We start from the raw sequence: 15,731 nt of genomic DNA, 5'->3' as shown, positions 1-15,731 counted from the left end.
CCAATGCCAGTGAGCATTTTTTCTCAATTGGCATAATGGCATGTCGTTATTTAGTTGCTGCACTGGCACAAAGCGCCTAAAACTCTAAAACTTGAGGCAAGTCCTAAACATGATTTTAATTGCCTCTTGGACTTAGGGCATGGAAACATTTTAATTGCATCCATCTCTCCTGACTCAGTTACAGTTCCATTGGGTGAAATTATATGCCCAAGGAACTTCATCTGTTTGCATCCAAACTTGGACTTTTTTTAAGTTAATTGTGATGCCAGCATTCACGAACTTAATTAGTACCTTCTCAGCAACTTCCACATGTTTTTACCAAGTAGTGTGGCAATAAGTAAGTTATCCACATAGACATGTACCTTTTATAGAAGTTTCACCCCCTGTTTGGTGTCAAGTGCAGCAATAAATACATCCCGACTTACATTGAGATCAAAAGGTAACACCTTAAACTGGTAGCTATGTCCAGCAAGTATGAAAGCTGTATACTTTTTCAATGCCTGTAGGATGAATGCATGTCGGTCGAGGTAAGGTATTTCATTCTCTAAAACTTTTGAATCTGTTCTTCTAAGTTTTCCACTCTAGTCTGAACTGGGATAATGACTTTTTTTATGTCCCTGTGTCAAGTACTAGGTGAATGCCTTAATCTACTTTTGTAATAGCCACAGATGGACTGCTATAAGGTGAGAATAATGATTCTGTTACATCTCAAGCCAATAGCTCTCTTCTCTCCCTAATGACAATTTCTTTTTGGGTCCACTACAGTGAGTGGGCAGCACAACAGTAGGTCTGATGCTCATAAACATGCATGTCATATATGCATCCACGGATAACACCAGGTTTTTCTGAAAAAAAGTCTTCATGGTGGTGAAACAGCTGTGAAAGTTCTTGCTGCTGTGCTGGATTTCGATAGTCAGATGCAGATACTTTGGATTCAATCAAATTGGCAGTTTGCGGTGTTTCTTGAATGTAATTCATTCAATCTCACAATAACCCTTCTTAGATTGATTATTGCCTATTCGTAATATGTTCAGTTGGATACACCGTACTCAAAATGCATGACAAAACATCCATTTGCTCAAACATTTTATTACTTCTTACATCATGTTCAGGTTACCTGACATTACTTCTGTCCCATTTTTGCTATGCTGAAAACTTGTTTTGCAAACCTTGGCAGGTCTCGCTCTTGCCAAAGGGTGCTTTGATAGCTGCACCTCCTCCTTAATGATTTCTCTCATACCTTTTTAATCTCATCCAGAAATGTTTCTGACATCTGCACTCAGCTGATCCACAGTCTGTGGCAAATCTTTGCAACTAGTTTGCAAAACACTGATCTCGCTAGGAATACTAGCTAAATCTCCCCTGATACTTTCAGCAAGAGCTGCCGCAAGTATCAAGTATGTGATGATTTAACCTTGTAAATCGTTCTTCGTCACAACTAGCTAAAGCTTCGTTGAACAGTCATATGGCCTCTTTCTCCCTAAGAATTTGTTTTTGCTCTCACTCCTCCTCTAAAACTCTTGTTTTTATTTTCATTGTTTTCAAATATTTGTGAGAAGTTGCCTTTCTCTGATCGCCTGTCTTTCCTCTCATTCCTTGTCTAAAACATTTTGTTTTCCTCTCACTGTTTTTCAGAATTGGCAAAAAATTGCTTTTCGCTCATTGCCTATCTTTCCTCTTGTTCCTTCTCACACAATTCCAGCATGTTGACTAAATCATTTTCTGGTTTTATTATTGGCAAGGGATAACTTGTTGCTGCCCCTGCTTCATAATGTCTACCACATTACTGCAATGTAACACCGTAGGTACACTTTCACTGTTAAAGAGTCCAGTGTGACTAAAGATATACTATGTATTTTTTGTTTCTTGTATATAGGATTCAGAATTTATACCATCATATACAGTCTTGGGATTCTGTACTTGGAATTTCTTCCACATACGCTTTATCTTTCCATTTTGTGCTAACCATTTCACTGTTCTAATGTAACACGGTTCACACGAACACACAGTGATGAACAGCTTAAATGTGAAGACACACAAATACACAGAAAAATTGGCCAGATGTCAGCTGAAAATTATTCCTAACAGTTGACAATTATGTAGCAGCTGATACCTAGGTGCAGTTATAGCATCAGTTGTTTGTAAAATCTTAACACAAATCGATAACTAGCAGCATGTCCTGTAGGCTCACTGATGTGCGACCTGAAAACACATGACATGCACACAGTTCCTTACCTTTTGTAGACTCTGGATCTATTCTTGTCATATAGTTATTATAACTGTTGTTTCTGGATAATTCTCATATATTACGTTTCTTCCTCGGTATATTTTTCATCGGTATATGATAGAGAAATTACACTTGTATTAATATGAAAAAAGACAGCTATCAAACAATGGAAAATCCAGGATGGAATGTAACAATATTATGAGAAGAAAAGTTACTTCACACCATATAGTGGAAATACTGAGTCGCAGATAGGCACAACAAAAAGTCTCACAATTATAGCTTTCAGCCATTAAGGCCTTCGTCAACAACACACACACAAACGCAACTTGCACACACAACTCAGTTGTTTGTAACGAGTCGTGTGTGTGAGTTGTGTTTGTGATGCACGTGTGTGTGTGTGTGTGTGTGTGTGTGTGTGTGTGTGTGTGTGTGTGTGTGTGTTGTAGGGGGGGGGGGGGGGGGCAGCAGGGGCACATGGGAGCATGCGTGTGTTTATTGTTGACAAAGGCCTTAATGGCTGAATACTATAATTGTGAGAATCTTTTGTTGGGCCTAACTGCGACTCAGCATCTCCGCTGTATGAAAAAAGACAGCTATATATATATATATATATATATATATATATATATATATACATTTTACTTAACTAAATACAAATATTGTAAAATGGAGGCCCATATTGTAGGTGGCAATTTAATTCTAAAAAGGATTTTACTAATGTAATAATATGAAGTTATATTTGTTGTACAGTTTAACATTATTTGCAGATGTGGGCTTTTATACATGAAGTGCCAGTAGTTTATGCCTGCATAGTTATAAGAGAGATAGAATTACAACACTATTATATGAATTCCTAATAATGCAATATTGCTTGTCTCGCAGCAGGGATTTTCAAAAGAATAGCTAGGAATGATCTAAGTGAGATGTTGCCCTCTTCACATAAAAGCAGTTTTTCAGCCAAGAGCAAGATGTTCTCTTATTTACAAGGAAAATGTGGTCTTTATGTTTGTTGCCGATGTAATGTAGCTTTTGCTTAAAGCTAAAGAGAACATTTATTACTTTTGATAAAAGATAAAAATTTAGTTGCGCCAGAGCTGGAACGTATTTGGCTATTTGCAGTCTGGTGCACTTAAAACGTGCAGAAATTCTGGAAAATTAGAATAGTAGTAATAACTTATTGTGAGCAATGACATAGTTTTGCTTGGAATAACTGATAACAAGCAATGAGGATCCGTTAAAACTGTGTCAGATGCTGATAACATTGTCTCATCCGAGCAGCATTACCAACTGTTCGCGGCTAAGATCAAAGTGTAGTATCTGTTCTTATCAGCATAATCACTTGTAAGCTACAGTGTTGTCCCACACTAAAATGGGACATATGATTCTTCAGACCATTCTTTTTTCAAAGGGTGACGGCTGCGGTAGCCCAGCCTACGCGAAAGTTATCTGTTGGGGTTAACTTAAGCATTTGCCTCTTTTATCTTGGCTGGACTGTGCCACTCACTACACATCAAGCAAAGATATCCTATTTTCTTGCTAAGATAATTCTTACACCAGCACTATTATTGGTCCGGTATGAACTGGTGCGTTATGACTCCCTGGCCAATCTGAAAGCACGCTACGGCTCCCAGATGACTCGGCCACCAAACTGGTACTCTGGCTTGATCTATACCTGAAGTGTAACCTATCCTGTGTTCCTTCCCACTTCTAGGTATTACGTCAAGCCTAAAAAATCTGTCCTTATCAGCTTAATATCTGATACATCCTGCATCACAGCACCAGAACATTAAACTCATTTTTGGCTCATAATAGTTTACATACCCACTGGTAGTTCGTACACGTTCACATTGACATCCAACTATTTCTTTTGGTTTCTTCAATTTCTTATCAAGCAGTATATCATGGTGAATGTCAACAACTTTGAGAAGTTTTGCTCAACATCTGCATTACTGAAGGCATCTCAGTTGAGATTTTCAGTTTCAAGTCTCATTTTGTACAGCTACTGTAGGTGAATGAGAAGAATTGTTACATTCTTGTTACAGCTGATGTAAGCACATTGACCTACTGTGTGTGTCAGCGTAGCTTTCTCCCCGAGCAGAGATTACATTCCAGGTAGCCCTCGTTAATTGAGGAGGAGAGAGAATGTAGATCTGATTCCACATGGGTATTGGTTGATGAAATTTCACCAGTTAACAGTCTGTGTATGGGTAGTGGTAATGTAGGGTGAGACAGTACCATTCCTCATTAGTTAGACAGAGTACTGGAATGAACTTACCCAGAAAATTGTGCCTTTAATACATGCCGTAGGTGTTTGAGTAGGAAGTGTGTGATGTTACATATCATTCCGGGAGAGCGATGCAGTACCCTACATCTAACTTTTCGGTGGATGATGCTTGTGAACAATGAGAGTTGCATGGCAAGCCTGGACTAAGTGTCCCAGCCTAATAATGATGGGAACAATTTGAAAAGAAACAGCAGAAGATAGTAATTTTGATTCATGTCATTCATATGACAGATCTGTACAGAGAAGTTCATGTAATGTTCTTGCAGTACAAAAGATTTATTATGAAAATTGGGCTGTGCTTTTTTTGGAGAGTACATTGCAGATGTGTCTGAAGAAACTCTCTGTATTTATTTCAAAGAATTTGATTCTGTGTTAAGCAATATGACCTACAGCTTTATTCCAGATATCAATATCAGGCAAAGAAGTAGTCATAAAATTCACACGGCCAGAACTACAGTGAGCTAAGTAATATTCAATACATGTTGCTCAGCTTGAAAGTCAGTGCTTTGAGAAGTATACATACTCAGTGTAGGGAACATTACAAGCTTCAGATATTGACAAACCAAACAAAGAGATGTTCTCAGATGATGTAAATGACAACAAAAATAAATTAGCAGGAATGTCGAGTCTTTTGTGTTAGTGAAAGATGAAAATGTCTATGATTTGTTAGGTTTTCTTGGCATCATTGATTATGTTTGTACCTCCATGTGTACAGCTGAGTTTTTGTTTCCATGTCGGGCACAATATTTTGGTGACACCCAGACATCATCTTCAGGTGCTAAGAGTTGTGCTGTTCTGTGTCCTCGCTGTGTGGATTCCAACAAGATCGTGAACTGTTTTTGGTCTTGTGCTGCTACTTATATCTAATTGTGATTTCAGCTTGGAATGCTCACAATGCCCTTTTTCACTGTGTTTCTTTTCAGCACCCTCACTGATACTCTGTGGAATGCTCATGCTCTCAATGTTTCCCACTTTTTAATCAAGTGCTGGAGTGAAAACTTTGTTTAAATTGAAGCCTCTTCGTTTGTTTATTAGGTCTTCATTTCGATAGGCTCCTTAATCATATTGCCCAGAAATTGGGTTTTTTCATGGCTATACTAACCTCATTGTATTCCTTATAATAAATTAATTTGAGGCAGTGATCAGTGACAGCTGATTCGTTTGGTTATTTCAATGAGATCCAGAAACTATTCTTTACTTTATGTTGGCAGAGAGTTAAGAATTTTTGGGGAATTTTGCAAATCTGTTAGTAATGCTAATATCATGGTGGCAGATGATGTTAGTCAAGAACAGTCTAATTCCCATCTTCTCATACTCTCCGTGGTAACAAACATGGTACTGGACACGTTATCCACCAAAACAACGACGACGACGAAATCTTCTTGTTTAAGAGGATGAGGGATTTACAACTAAAAAGAAATAAAGTAGAAGTGCAAGCATCGAAGGAAAGATGATGAAGCCACGTTAAACATCAGATATTTCTGAAAAGCCTGCAGAGGATGGTTCTGAGAAACTAGTGACAGATTATGTTCATTTGTTGGACAGAGCTTCTGCAGGCATTATTTGGTCAGTGATTTAGTATAAGGAAAAGATTGCTAAAATCATTATGAGGGATCGTGATGTGATGCTTTTAATTTGTGGTAAAAGTAATTACAGTGATATACACTTAACAAAGAATATTTTCCACACAATAAAGATTCCATGAACTGCTGTATAAAGGAAAGACGCTATGTTATCTCTATCTCTCTCTTGTCAATTGTTTTTTTTTTTTTTTAATCTCGTTGCTTAGCTCTTGTCTTGTCCTGCACTTGTGGCTCTGTGTGCCGTTTGATGTATCAAGGCTTGCTGCCTATTCATGTAAGTTAAAATTACCATTAAATAATAATTTTACTGTTGAATTTCAAAAATTTGTTCTTACTTCGAAACTGAAACCTTTTCACCTTCTTATCAGTTACATAAATGTGGCCAGTGCTCTGTGCGTATGGGATCTCATGTGTAATTTCAGCTTAATTCCAAAGGAGCTTAAAATAAGGTATCTTTCATTTCTCATGCTCTTCATTCTGAACAACCTGCATTTTAAAGTTATTTAAAATGTCCGATTTGCAGTTAACACAGCACGATTATCTTTGACTGTTGAAAACTTACCTTTAAGTAAAACCACACTAGCAGAAGTTCGCATTAGCTGTGGCTGGAGTGTGATGAAGTAAAATTTCAGAATTAAAAGAATTTTCAATTAATTTCGATTCAGAGAGAAAAATATTTAATATCCGTAACAGAGAAAATTTTTTGTAGCAGTAAAATATATCTTTGATCTCAGGATAATAATTTCCAACATCATATTTTCACTTTACATAAAGGGTATATTTGAAATACAATTTTAATTATTAAATGTAGGAAGAGAAATTCATAATTATATAAGGTGTTTATTCTTGATTTCATAATAATTGTTGAGAGAGATTTTTTCCTCTGCTTTCCTGCCCGGTTAGCTGAGAGCAGTAATGTGCTGCTTCCTGGACTCAGGGAGACGCACGAGCTGTGAATTGAATCTGCCTGGTGGATTATCGACAAGTGCCGGTGTGCCAGCCAGCCTCGATGTGGTTTTTTAGGCAGTTTTTCATATCCTACTAGGTGAATACCGGGCTCGTCCCCACATCCCGCCTCAGTTAGACGACTCGCAGACATCTGAACACATTCACACTATTCCATGGATTACACTTGACACAGACAGCTAGGGTACACTTATTACGTCCGGGGGGGGGGGGGGGGTCAGGTTTACGGGGTGGCAGCAGAAAGGGCAACCGGTCACTCCTTAACATTAGCCTTGCCAAATCCGTCTCTAACCATACCGACCCTGCCCAGACGAGGGATAAAGGCATTAGGAAAATAAGAAGAAGAAGATACTTTCTCAGTTTCTCATAATAAAATCACTCAGTCATAAGAAAGTAGAGGTAGGGTCTAGTTTAATGAGAAAGAAATACAAGACTTTGTATGTAGTGTCATGAATGTTAGTAGCCAGACAACCCTATGTGATATGGAAGTGACCACTAGATGTCACAAGAGCCAGGTGTGTCCGAATAAAAGGAGGTGGGGAATATTGTGTCATAAGTGGAGAAGCAGTAACAGCAGAATGGGTCTCACAGAAGAGCTTGGCATCTTCGATGTGGACTGGTCACCTGAGTAACAAATCCACCAGGTAAATTTCAGCCTTTCGAGTGTTGACTAATGTGATTGTGAAGCGGAAATATGAAGGGGTAACCACAATTAAACCAAGACCAGGCAGACCACTTGTACTGGCTGACAGAGACTGTGAAGCATTCTGGAGGGTGGTTGGAGAAAATAACACAAAACCAGTGGAAGGAATTGTTTGTGAGTCCAGACTAGTAGCAGCTAGCACAACCACTGTGCATAGGGAGTTAAAAAAGTGCGCTAAGTTATCAGTCTGATGGAAGGATTTGGTTGTGATGAATGCCTGGAGAATATTGCCTGCCATCATGTGTAGTGCCAACAGTGAAGGGAGAAGGTGGTGTTGTGTTATAGGGGTATATCTCGTGGGTAGGGTGTGGTCTACTTATTGTGCTAAAGTAAACAGTAAATACAGTAGGATGTGAACACACTTCACAGCAATTTGTACTGTGTACAATAGCGAAACTGTTTGAAGATGTTGATTGCTGGTCACTGTCATAAAGCAGCATCTGTGAGGCAACAGTTTGTGAACAGTAACGTTCCTGAAATATACTGTTCTGCCCAGAGTCCTGGCCTGAACTCAATGGGTCACCTGAGGGATGAGTAAAACATTGACTTCGCTCTATACCCTAGTTTCCAACATCATTACCTTCTCTGGTCTCGGTACTTGAAGAAGAATGGGCTGCTACTACTCCACAGACATTGAAAAACCTGACTGAAATTGTGACCAGCAGACTTCAAGCTGTCATAAAGGTGAAGGGTGGAGACACCCCATATTAATGTCTCTAGTAAATTTCTGGATACATTTGATTAGCTAGTGTATTTGGTGGGAAGGTGTGCTGTTGGATGAGGCCAAGAGGTTGAAAGATAGCTGGGCTATATGCTGTATTTGCATGAGAGTGCTTGGGGAACTATGGGAGGACAACAGTTTGGAGGTAGCCACAGTCAATTGTTGCTTGTTGTGACAGTCTGTAAGTAGCTTAGTGGATTAAACATAAGGGACAGACGATTTTTTCTCTTTGATAAGTGACGCCAGATGGTGAAGAAAGAGATTGATTCTGCTTAGAGTGCAGAATGGTCCATTGCAGGACTGAATCATATCCAGAAATGCATATAAGCTTAAAAACTGTTGGAATTTTGAAACAGAAAAGCAGTGAAGACAGTTTGTTAGAGGACTGTTAAGTAAAGAGAGGCAACCTTCAAGACCTGTGCCAAATGTTGGTAGCAAAAAATAATAAATTTTATTTATTGGGTGTAGAATAAGATCTGCTACCAATCACAGATGAAGATGATTTATTTAAAACGTGGCCAGTTCTGGGTTTGTGCCCATCTTCAGGTGATTATACATTAGTTTTCATTTTTCCACAGTCAGTGTTTGAGTTCAGTGTAGCTGGAGTGTCCAAATCATAATTGCAATTTTTTTTATAAACTCATTTTTAAGGGGGGAGGGGTGACAAATGTGCACTTACAATTTTGATACTCCAGCTACATTGAAATCACTGAATATGGAAACATGAACATGATTGTATAATCATCTCAAACTAGGCACAAGCCCAAAACGGGTCTTGTTTTAAATAAATTGGCTTCAACTCTTGAGTGGAGCCGGATCTCATTGTTAATCTTATAAAGGAACTATCACAAACTTCAACACATTCAACATTGATAAAATTCATTTCATTTATTCTTTTTCTTTCGTTTTGTGCTTTAGGTCAAAGGCTGGTTGAAGGATGTGGAGCCCCAGAAAGGAGCCCAATTGGAAAGCCAGTTTCTTGAACTGTGGGACAGGACATACCAGGCATGGATGAGCTCTGGAACGGAAGCTTCATTTGTTGGGCCAACTGTGTCAACTGGGGCAATTACCATGTCTTGGGAAAGTGTGATGGACAGTGTTCATAAGGTTCCAGGTATGGTTGTGGTTTACCTTGATATTATTTCTTCACTAAATAGCCTTTCCATTACACATGGTATTTTGCTTAGATGTTGCTTTCTACCAGAGCAACACTGTCAAGTATTTAACATACAGAGGTCATTTCAAAAGCCCTGCACACTGTGCATGCAAAGCTGTCACAGTGGCTTAATGAAGTTGAAATCCATGTCACTGTCAGATATGTGTTTACTGGTTCATGTGAGTAATTCAAGTTTTAAAATGGAAGCTGCAATCGAGTCAGGTCGGAATGTGCACAGTGACAAGTGTTCCTACATTAAAATTGAATCTATTTGTGTAAAGAAACCAACGGAAATTTATAATGCTTTGAGAGAAGTGTGTGGGAATAGTGTAGTGGATCGTAGCACTGTATCATGGTGGTCTGCTCGTTTCTGTTTCAAAGCTTGGTTAAGCATTGAGGACAACCCCAGAAGTGGAAGGCCATAAGCTGGGACAGACACACCTCTGACAGTTTGAGAGAGTATTGGCTCAGACACATGAGGAAATTGTGTTTGGGACCAGAATGTCTGTCACTTCAGTTCACTGAATGAAGGCTGAAAAGTTAAAGATGAGAAAAGTTGCTACCAGATGGGTTCTGCATGATCTGAGTGAAGAGCAGGAAGCAAGTTGCAAAAGGATCACAGAAGAATAGTTTCAGTGTTATTGAACAGAAAGAGAACAGTTCTGAAAAGGATTGTTGCACTTCATGAAAACTGCATGCAATATTTTGAGTCGGAACTGAACTCTCAGTAGTTGTCACAATGGAAAAATTCCGACTCTCCACACCTGGAAAACTTCTGTTGCCAACAAGCAAAGGTGAAACTGATGATCTTTGCATAAGACATGAATGGTGTAACACCTACAAATAGAGACCCTAGGGACATCTACAACAGGCGCATACCACAAACTCTTCTGCAAAATGTTTTGCACCCAAAAATTCGCCAAAGAAAGCCCAACATACTAGCAACTGATGTTTCCATTTTGCACGATAATGTAAGACCGCATATTGGTCTACCAATGAGAGAAAAGTGTGACAAATATAAACGGGAAATACTTCCCCACCCTCCATACAGTCAAGATATGATCCCACCAGATTTTGATTTGTTTCCCAAAGTAAATTCCTTCACCAGGTAAGACGAATGGAATATTCCAGAATTTGAAACACGAACATCTGCTAGCATGAGTTTCTTAGAAGTAGATACCTTAGGGGTTGCGAAGCAACTCAAATCGCTTGATACGGGCAAGTCTTCAGGTCCAGATTGTATACCGATTAGGTTCCTTTCAGATTACGCTGATACTATAGCTCCCTACTTAGCACTCATATACAACCGCTCGCTCACAGATAGATCTGTACCTACAGATTGGAAAACTGCGCAGGTCGCACCAGTGTTCAAGAAGGGTAGTAGGAGTAATCCATTTAACTACAGACCTATATCATTGACATCGGTTTGCAATAGGGTTTTGGAGCATATACTGTATTCAAACATTATGAATCACCTCGAAGGGAACGATCTATTGACACGTAATCAGCATGGCTTCAGAAAACATCGCTCTTGTGCAACGCAGCTAGCTCTTTATTCGCACGAAGTAATGGCCGCTATCGACAGGGGATCTCAAGTTGATTCCGTATATCTAGATTTCCGGAAAGCTTTTGACACCGTTCCTCACAAGCGACTTCTAATCAAGCTGCGGAGCTATGGGGTATCGTCTCAGTTGTGCGACTGGATTCGTGATTTCCTGTCAGGAAGGTCGCAGTTCGTAGTAATAGACGGCAAATCATCGAGTAAAACTGAAGTGATATCAGGTGTTCCCCAGGGAAGCGTCCTGGGACCTCTGCTGTTCCTGATCTATACAAATGACCTGGGTGACAATCTGAGCAGTTCTCTTAGATTGTTCGCAGATGATGCTGTAATTTACCGTCTAGTAAGGTCATCCGAAGACCAGTGTCAGTTGCAAAGCGATTTAGAAAAGATTGCTGTATGGTGTGTCAGGTGGCAGTTGACGCTAAATAACGAAAAGTGTGAGATGATCCACATGAGTTCCAAAAGAAATCCGTTGGAATTCGATTACTCGATGAATAGTACAATTCTCAAGGCTGTCAATTCAACTAAGTACCTGGGTGTTAAAATTACGAACAACTTCAGTTGGAAGGACCACATAGATAATATTGTCGGGAAGGCGAGCCAAAGGTTTCGTTTCATTGGCAGGACACTTAGAAGATGCAACAAGTCCACTAAAGTGACAGCTTACACTACACTCGTTCCCGTCCTCTGTTAGAATATTGCTGCGCGGTGTGGGATCCTTACCAGGTGGGATTGACGGAGGACATCGAAAGGGTGCAAAAAAGGGCAGCTCGTTTTGTATTATCACGTTATAGGGGGGAGAGTGTGGCAGATATGATACACGAGTTGGGATGGAAGTCATTACAGCATAGACGTTTTTCGTCGCGGCGAGACCTTTTTACGAAATTTCAGTCACCAACTTTCTCTTCCGAATGCGAAAATATTTTGTTGAGCCCAACCTACATAGGTAGGAATGATCATCAAAATAAAATAAGAGAAATCAGAGCTCGAACAGAAAGGTTTAGGTGTTCGTTTTTCCCGCTCGCTGTTCGGGAGTGGAATAATAGAGAGATAGTATGATTGTGGTTCGATGAACCCTCTGCCAAGCACTTAAATGTGAATTGCAGAGTAGTCATGTAGATGTAGATGTAAATCACTCTGTTGTAAATGTTTTGATACAGTGGATGAAGCTTCCAGTGAGGTGACCCAAGTCAGTAGACAGCTCAAAAATGAAGGTGTTCTATCCGGAATACAGAAGTTACCAAAATGTTGGGGAGCTGTCATGAGCAAGAATGGAGATGATCGTGAAAGCCTCTAAAGGTATTTTGTAAAATAACTCATTTTCTTCATTTATATCGTACAGCATGCAGAACTGTTGAAAGTACTCTCATATTATCATATTTATTTGACTATTAATTCATGTTCTGAACTTGAACTTGCCCAGAAATTCCCCGTGTTTCTTCAGTATGGTGTACTGGCTGACATGCTTTAGTCTTTTCTTATGTTGCTTGCCACTCTGCACCTGTCTTATGGCCCCTTGTGATATTGTTTATGTAATTAAACACTTCACAGTTTTGAGAAATCTTCAAGTATCTGTTTGTTTCCCAATTTGACTTACGGTTCCTAAGCAAAGGGTCAGAATTGTTTCCAGAATCTTTATTGTGTCTTAGTGTGAAAGACCTCTTAGCCTTCTTTGTTATTTCTCTTTGTAGTAAAAACACTCCTTCACCAGAGGCCATTATTAACACCTTTTGATCATAAGCTCCATAGTTACATCTGCAATCATCATTATGTCTGAGAATGGAATGTTGTGGATTGTCTGGAGCAGGGTTATTGACTTAATCACCAAGATCATGAAATTGGTATAAATCTTTTATGAGAACCGCTCACACTCATGAAGAGCTTCACTATGATTGGTTGCATGGTTATTGAGGAAAAAAGCATTAGTGTGCAACCTCTAGGGCACATGCTGCACCGTGTGACAGAGCCAGTGAATTTTTTCCATCTCTTATGTTTTTCTGTTCCCAAGAAATAATCTTATTTTCTAAGTTTTATCTTGTGTTTGATACATTTGCTTAATGATACATAGCACTTACCTAAAAACTTCAGATTTTTTATTTTGACTTGATTTCTCTGGTACTTATTTCTTGAGTATTGCTTCAGCTGTTCTGATTCCATTTGTTTAGTTATTTTTCATTAGAGCACTGTTAATTAAAAGTTACACTTAATTAAAGTTAGCGCTATAATTCGCTACATACAAAAACCTATGAGATAATCAGCTAGTTCCGTAAAGTAAACCTACACCATTTCAAAGTTAAAGAATACCTCTTTTTTATTATTTAAAGCGTACTACATTCCACAGTAATTAACATCAAAGTTCATAACCAGTACCATTTTCTATTGCAGATTTCATTACAAGTGGTGTTAGATTCTGAACTTGGATTACATTCTTTTGTTACTTTATTTTTTCTGTACAAAATGACCGACAGTGTTGATTGATTAACTTATTAATTAATAATGTCATGTAATTTGCTACGATTTGCATATGAACAAAGGGGTTCATATTATAGAAGAAAAATAGTGCCCATGTATTTTTCTAAATTTGTAACATTTTCTGTAGTCCAAAATCTGATTGGTTTTTGTAGTTCATCAGCTTCAGCCTAGCCATTTCTCAAAGTTTTTTGTAGTTTCAAATTAACAGTGTGTTCCTATGCCCATCATCACCAAAAATTGGCAGTCCATGGTTGGAAAGTAAAGGGCTAATGTCTATGTCAGGGTTGATTACATTGTTGCCTTCATTCTTTTGATGGACTAACTTGAATGAATCTCCAGTATGTAATTGTCTTTGACAGGAACGGGACACAGTTTTAATCTGCCAGGAAGTTTCATATCAGCCCACACTCTGCTGTAGAGTGAAAATTTCATTCTAGAAACATCCCCTAGGCTGTGGCTAAGTCGTGTCTCCACAATATCCTTTCTTCCAAGAGTGCTAGTTCTGTAAGGTTCGCAGGAGAGCTTCTGTGAAGTTTGGAAGTTAGGAGATGAGGTACTGGCGGAATTAAAGCTGTGAGGACGGGGCGTGAGTCGTGCTTGGGCAGCTCAGTTGGTAGAGCAGTTGCCCATGAAAGGCAATGGTCCCGAGTTTGAGTCTTGGTTTAGCAAACAGTTTTAATTTGCCAGCAAGTTTAATTCTAGATTGATCTGTATACATTGGCCTGCAGTTTCCCAAGGTTCCATCTGCTTTCCTTCGTACCAAAACATCAAGAAAAGGTAAAGTACCATCTTTTCCACTTGCATTGTGAAGTTCATGTTGAGATGGTTCGAATTTAAATGCTGAAGAAACATAGGTAGAGTATCAAGGCCATGTGACCACACCACAAATGTGTCATCTACATAACCGTAGCAAACAAGGGTTTAAAAGTGACTGACTGTAGTGCTTTTTCTTCAAAGTCCTCTATAAAATAAATGAGCACCACAGGAGACTGAGGGCTTCCCATGGCAACACCGACCCCTTCTTCAAAATATTGGTCATGGAATGAGAAGTATGCTGAAGTAAGCACCTGTTTAAATAATGCTACCATGTCCTCCTCAAACTTGTTGCTAATGAGCCCTAAAGAGTACTGCAAGGGCACCTTTGTAAATAGCTGCAACAACAAAACTTACTAAGAGATCCAATGATTGCAATCTTAAGAGTTTTGAGGCGACCTATGAAATCCTCAGAGTTTCGAATATGATAGTCACAATTGCCTATGAGAGGTCCCAATAGTGATGTCAGATATTTAGCAACAAAATAAGTAGGTGCTCCTATGTTACTTACAATGGGACAGAGAGGCACCCCATTCTTATGGATCTTGAGTAGGCCATAGACTCTAGGAGAAAATGCACCTGTTAAGGCAAACTCTTGGTGTCTTGTTCTGGAAGCGAACTTTTCCTGATGACTTGCAAAGTCTTTCTTTGGGTCCTACCCGTCGGATCACTTTTTAATCCACTGTACACAGAATGGTTGGGCAGTTTGTATATCTTGCTATTATATTCTGTGCATGAGAGAAGTGCAGTAGCATTTTCTTTGTCAGCAGGTAAGATCATGTCGTCTTGGTCTCCTTTCAATTCTCATAGAGCATTTCTTTCAGCTGAGGTGATGTTAAAGTTGGACTTATTAGGTGGAGCTTGAGTCAAGATGTGGCATGTGTCATGCCTAATCTCTTCGGCAGCATCCTTAGGAAGTTTTGAAACAGTCTGTTCTGTTCCACTAATCACATCTCAGTTGGGAATGGTCAGCGGTGTAGGTGCAAAATTTAGATGCTTTCTAGCACCAAAACAGTGGCATTGTCCAAAGTCTTCTCCTTGTCACCACGCATTTGGGCTTCGAGTCGATCGTATTTTGTCATTTGATGAACTTTAGCTTGTCGTTCAGTCCAGTCAGCCAGTGCCCAAGTGGCACTATCAACCCAGCCCCAGGATACTGCTGAAAGGTTCTCTGAAATTTTCGGATGGAGTGATAGTAATTGTCTGGAGACCAAGAACAATTCCAGTTTGACAATTTACTTCTCA

The 15,731-nt window shown here is 39.3% G+C and overlaps 1 protein-coding gene across 2 annotated transcripts in view; it reads left to right on the top strand.

Annotated features, from left to right (window-relative positions):
- LOC126268215 (transmembrane protein 245) overlaps positions 1-15,731 on the top strand; it is a 266,256-nt gene that overhangs the window by 115,290 nt on the left and 135,235 nt on the right. For both annotated transcript variants that reach the window (XM_049973842.1, XM_049973843.1), the window contains exon 8: positions 9,403-9,598. In XM_049973842.1, the coding sequence (XP_049829799.1) occupies positions 9,403-9,598 (196 nt within the window). The remainder of the gene's footprint in view (positions 1-9,402; positions 9,599-15,731) is intronic.

Source organism: Schistocerca gregaria, chromosome 4 (assembly GCF_023897955.1).
Source record: "Schistocerca gregaria isolate iqSchGreg1 chromosome 4, iqSchGreg1.2, whole genome shotgun sequence".
Classification (NCBI taxonomy): Eukaryota; Metazoa; Arthropoda; class Insecta; order Orthoptera; family Acrididae; genus Schistocerca; species Schistocerca gregaria.
The sequence above is the reverse complement of the archived record's forward strand: the minus strand, read 5'-3'. Positions and strand labels throughout refer to the sequence as shown.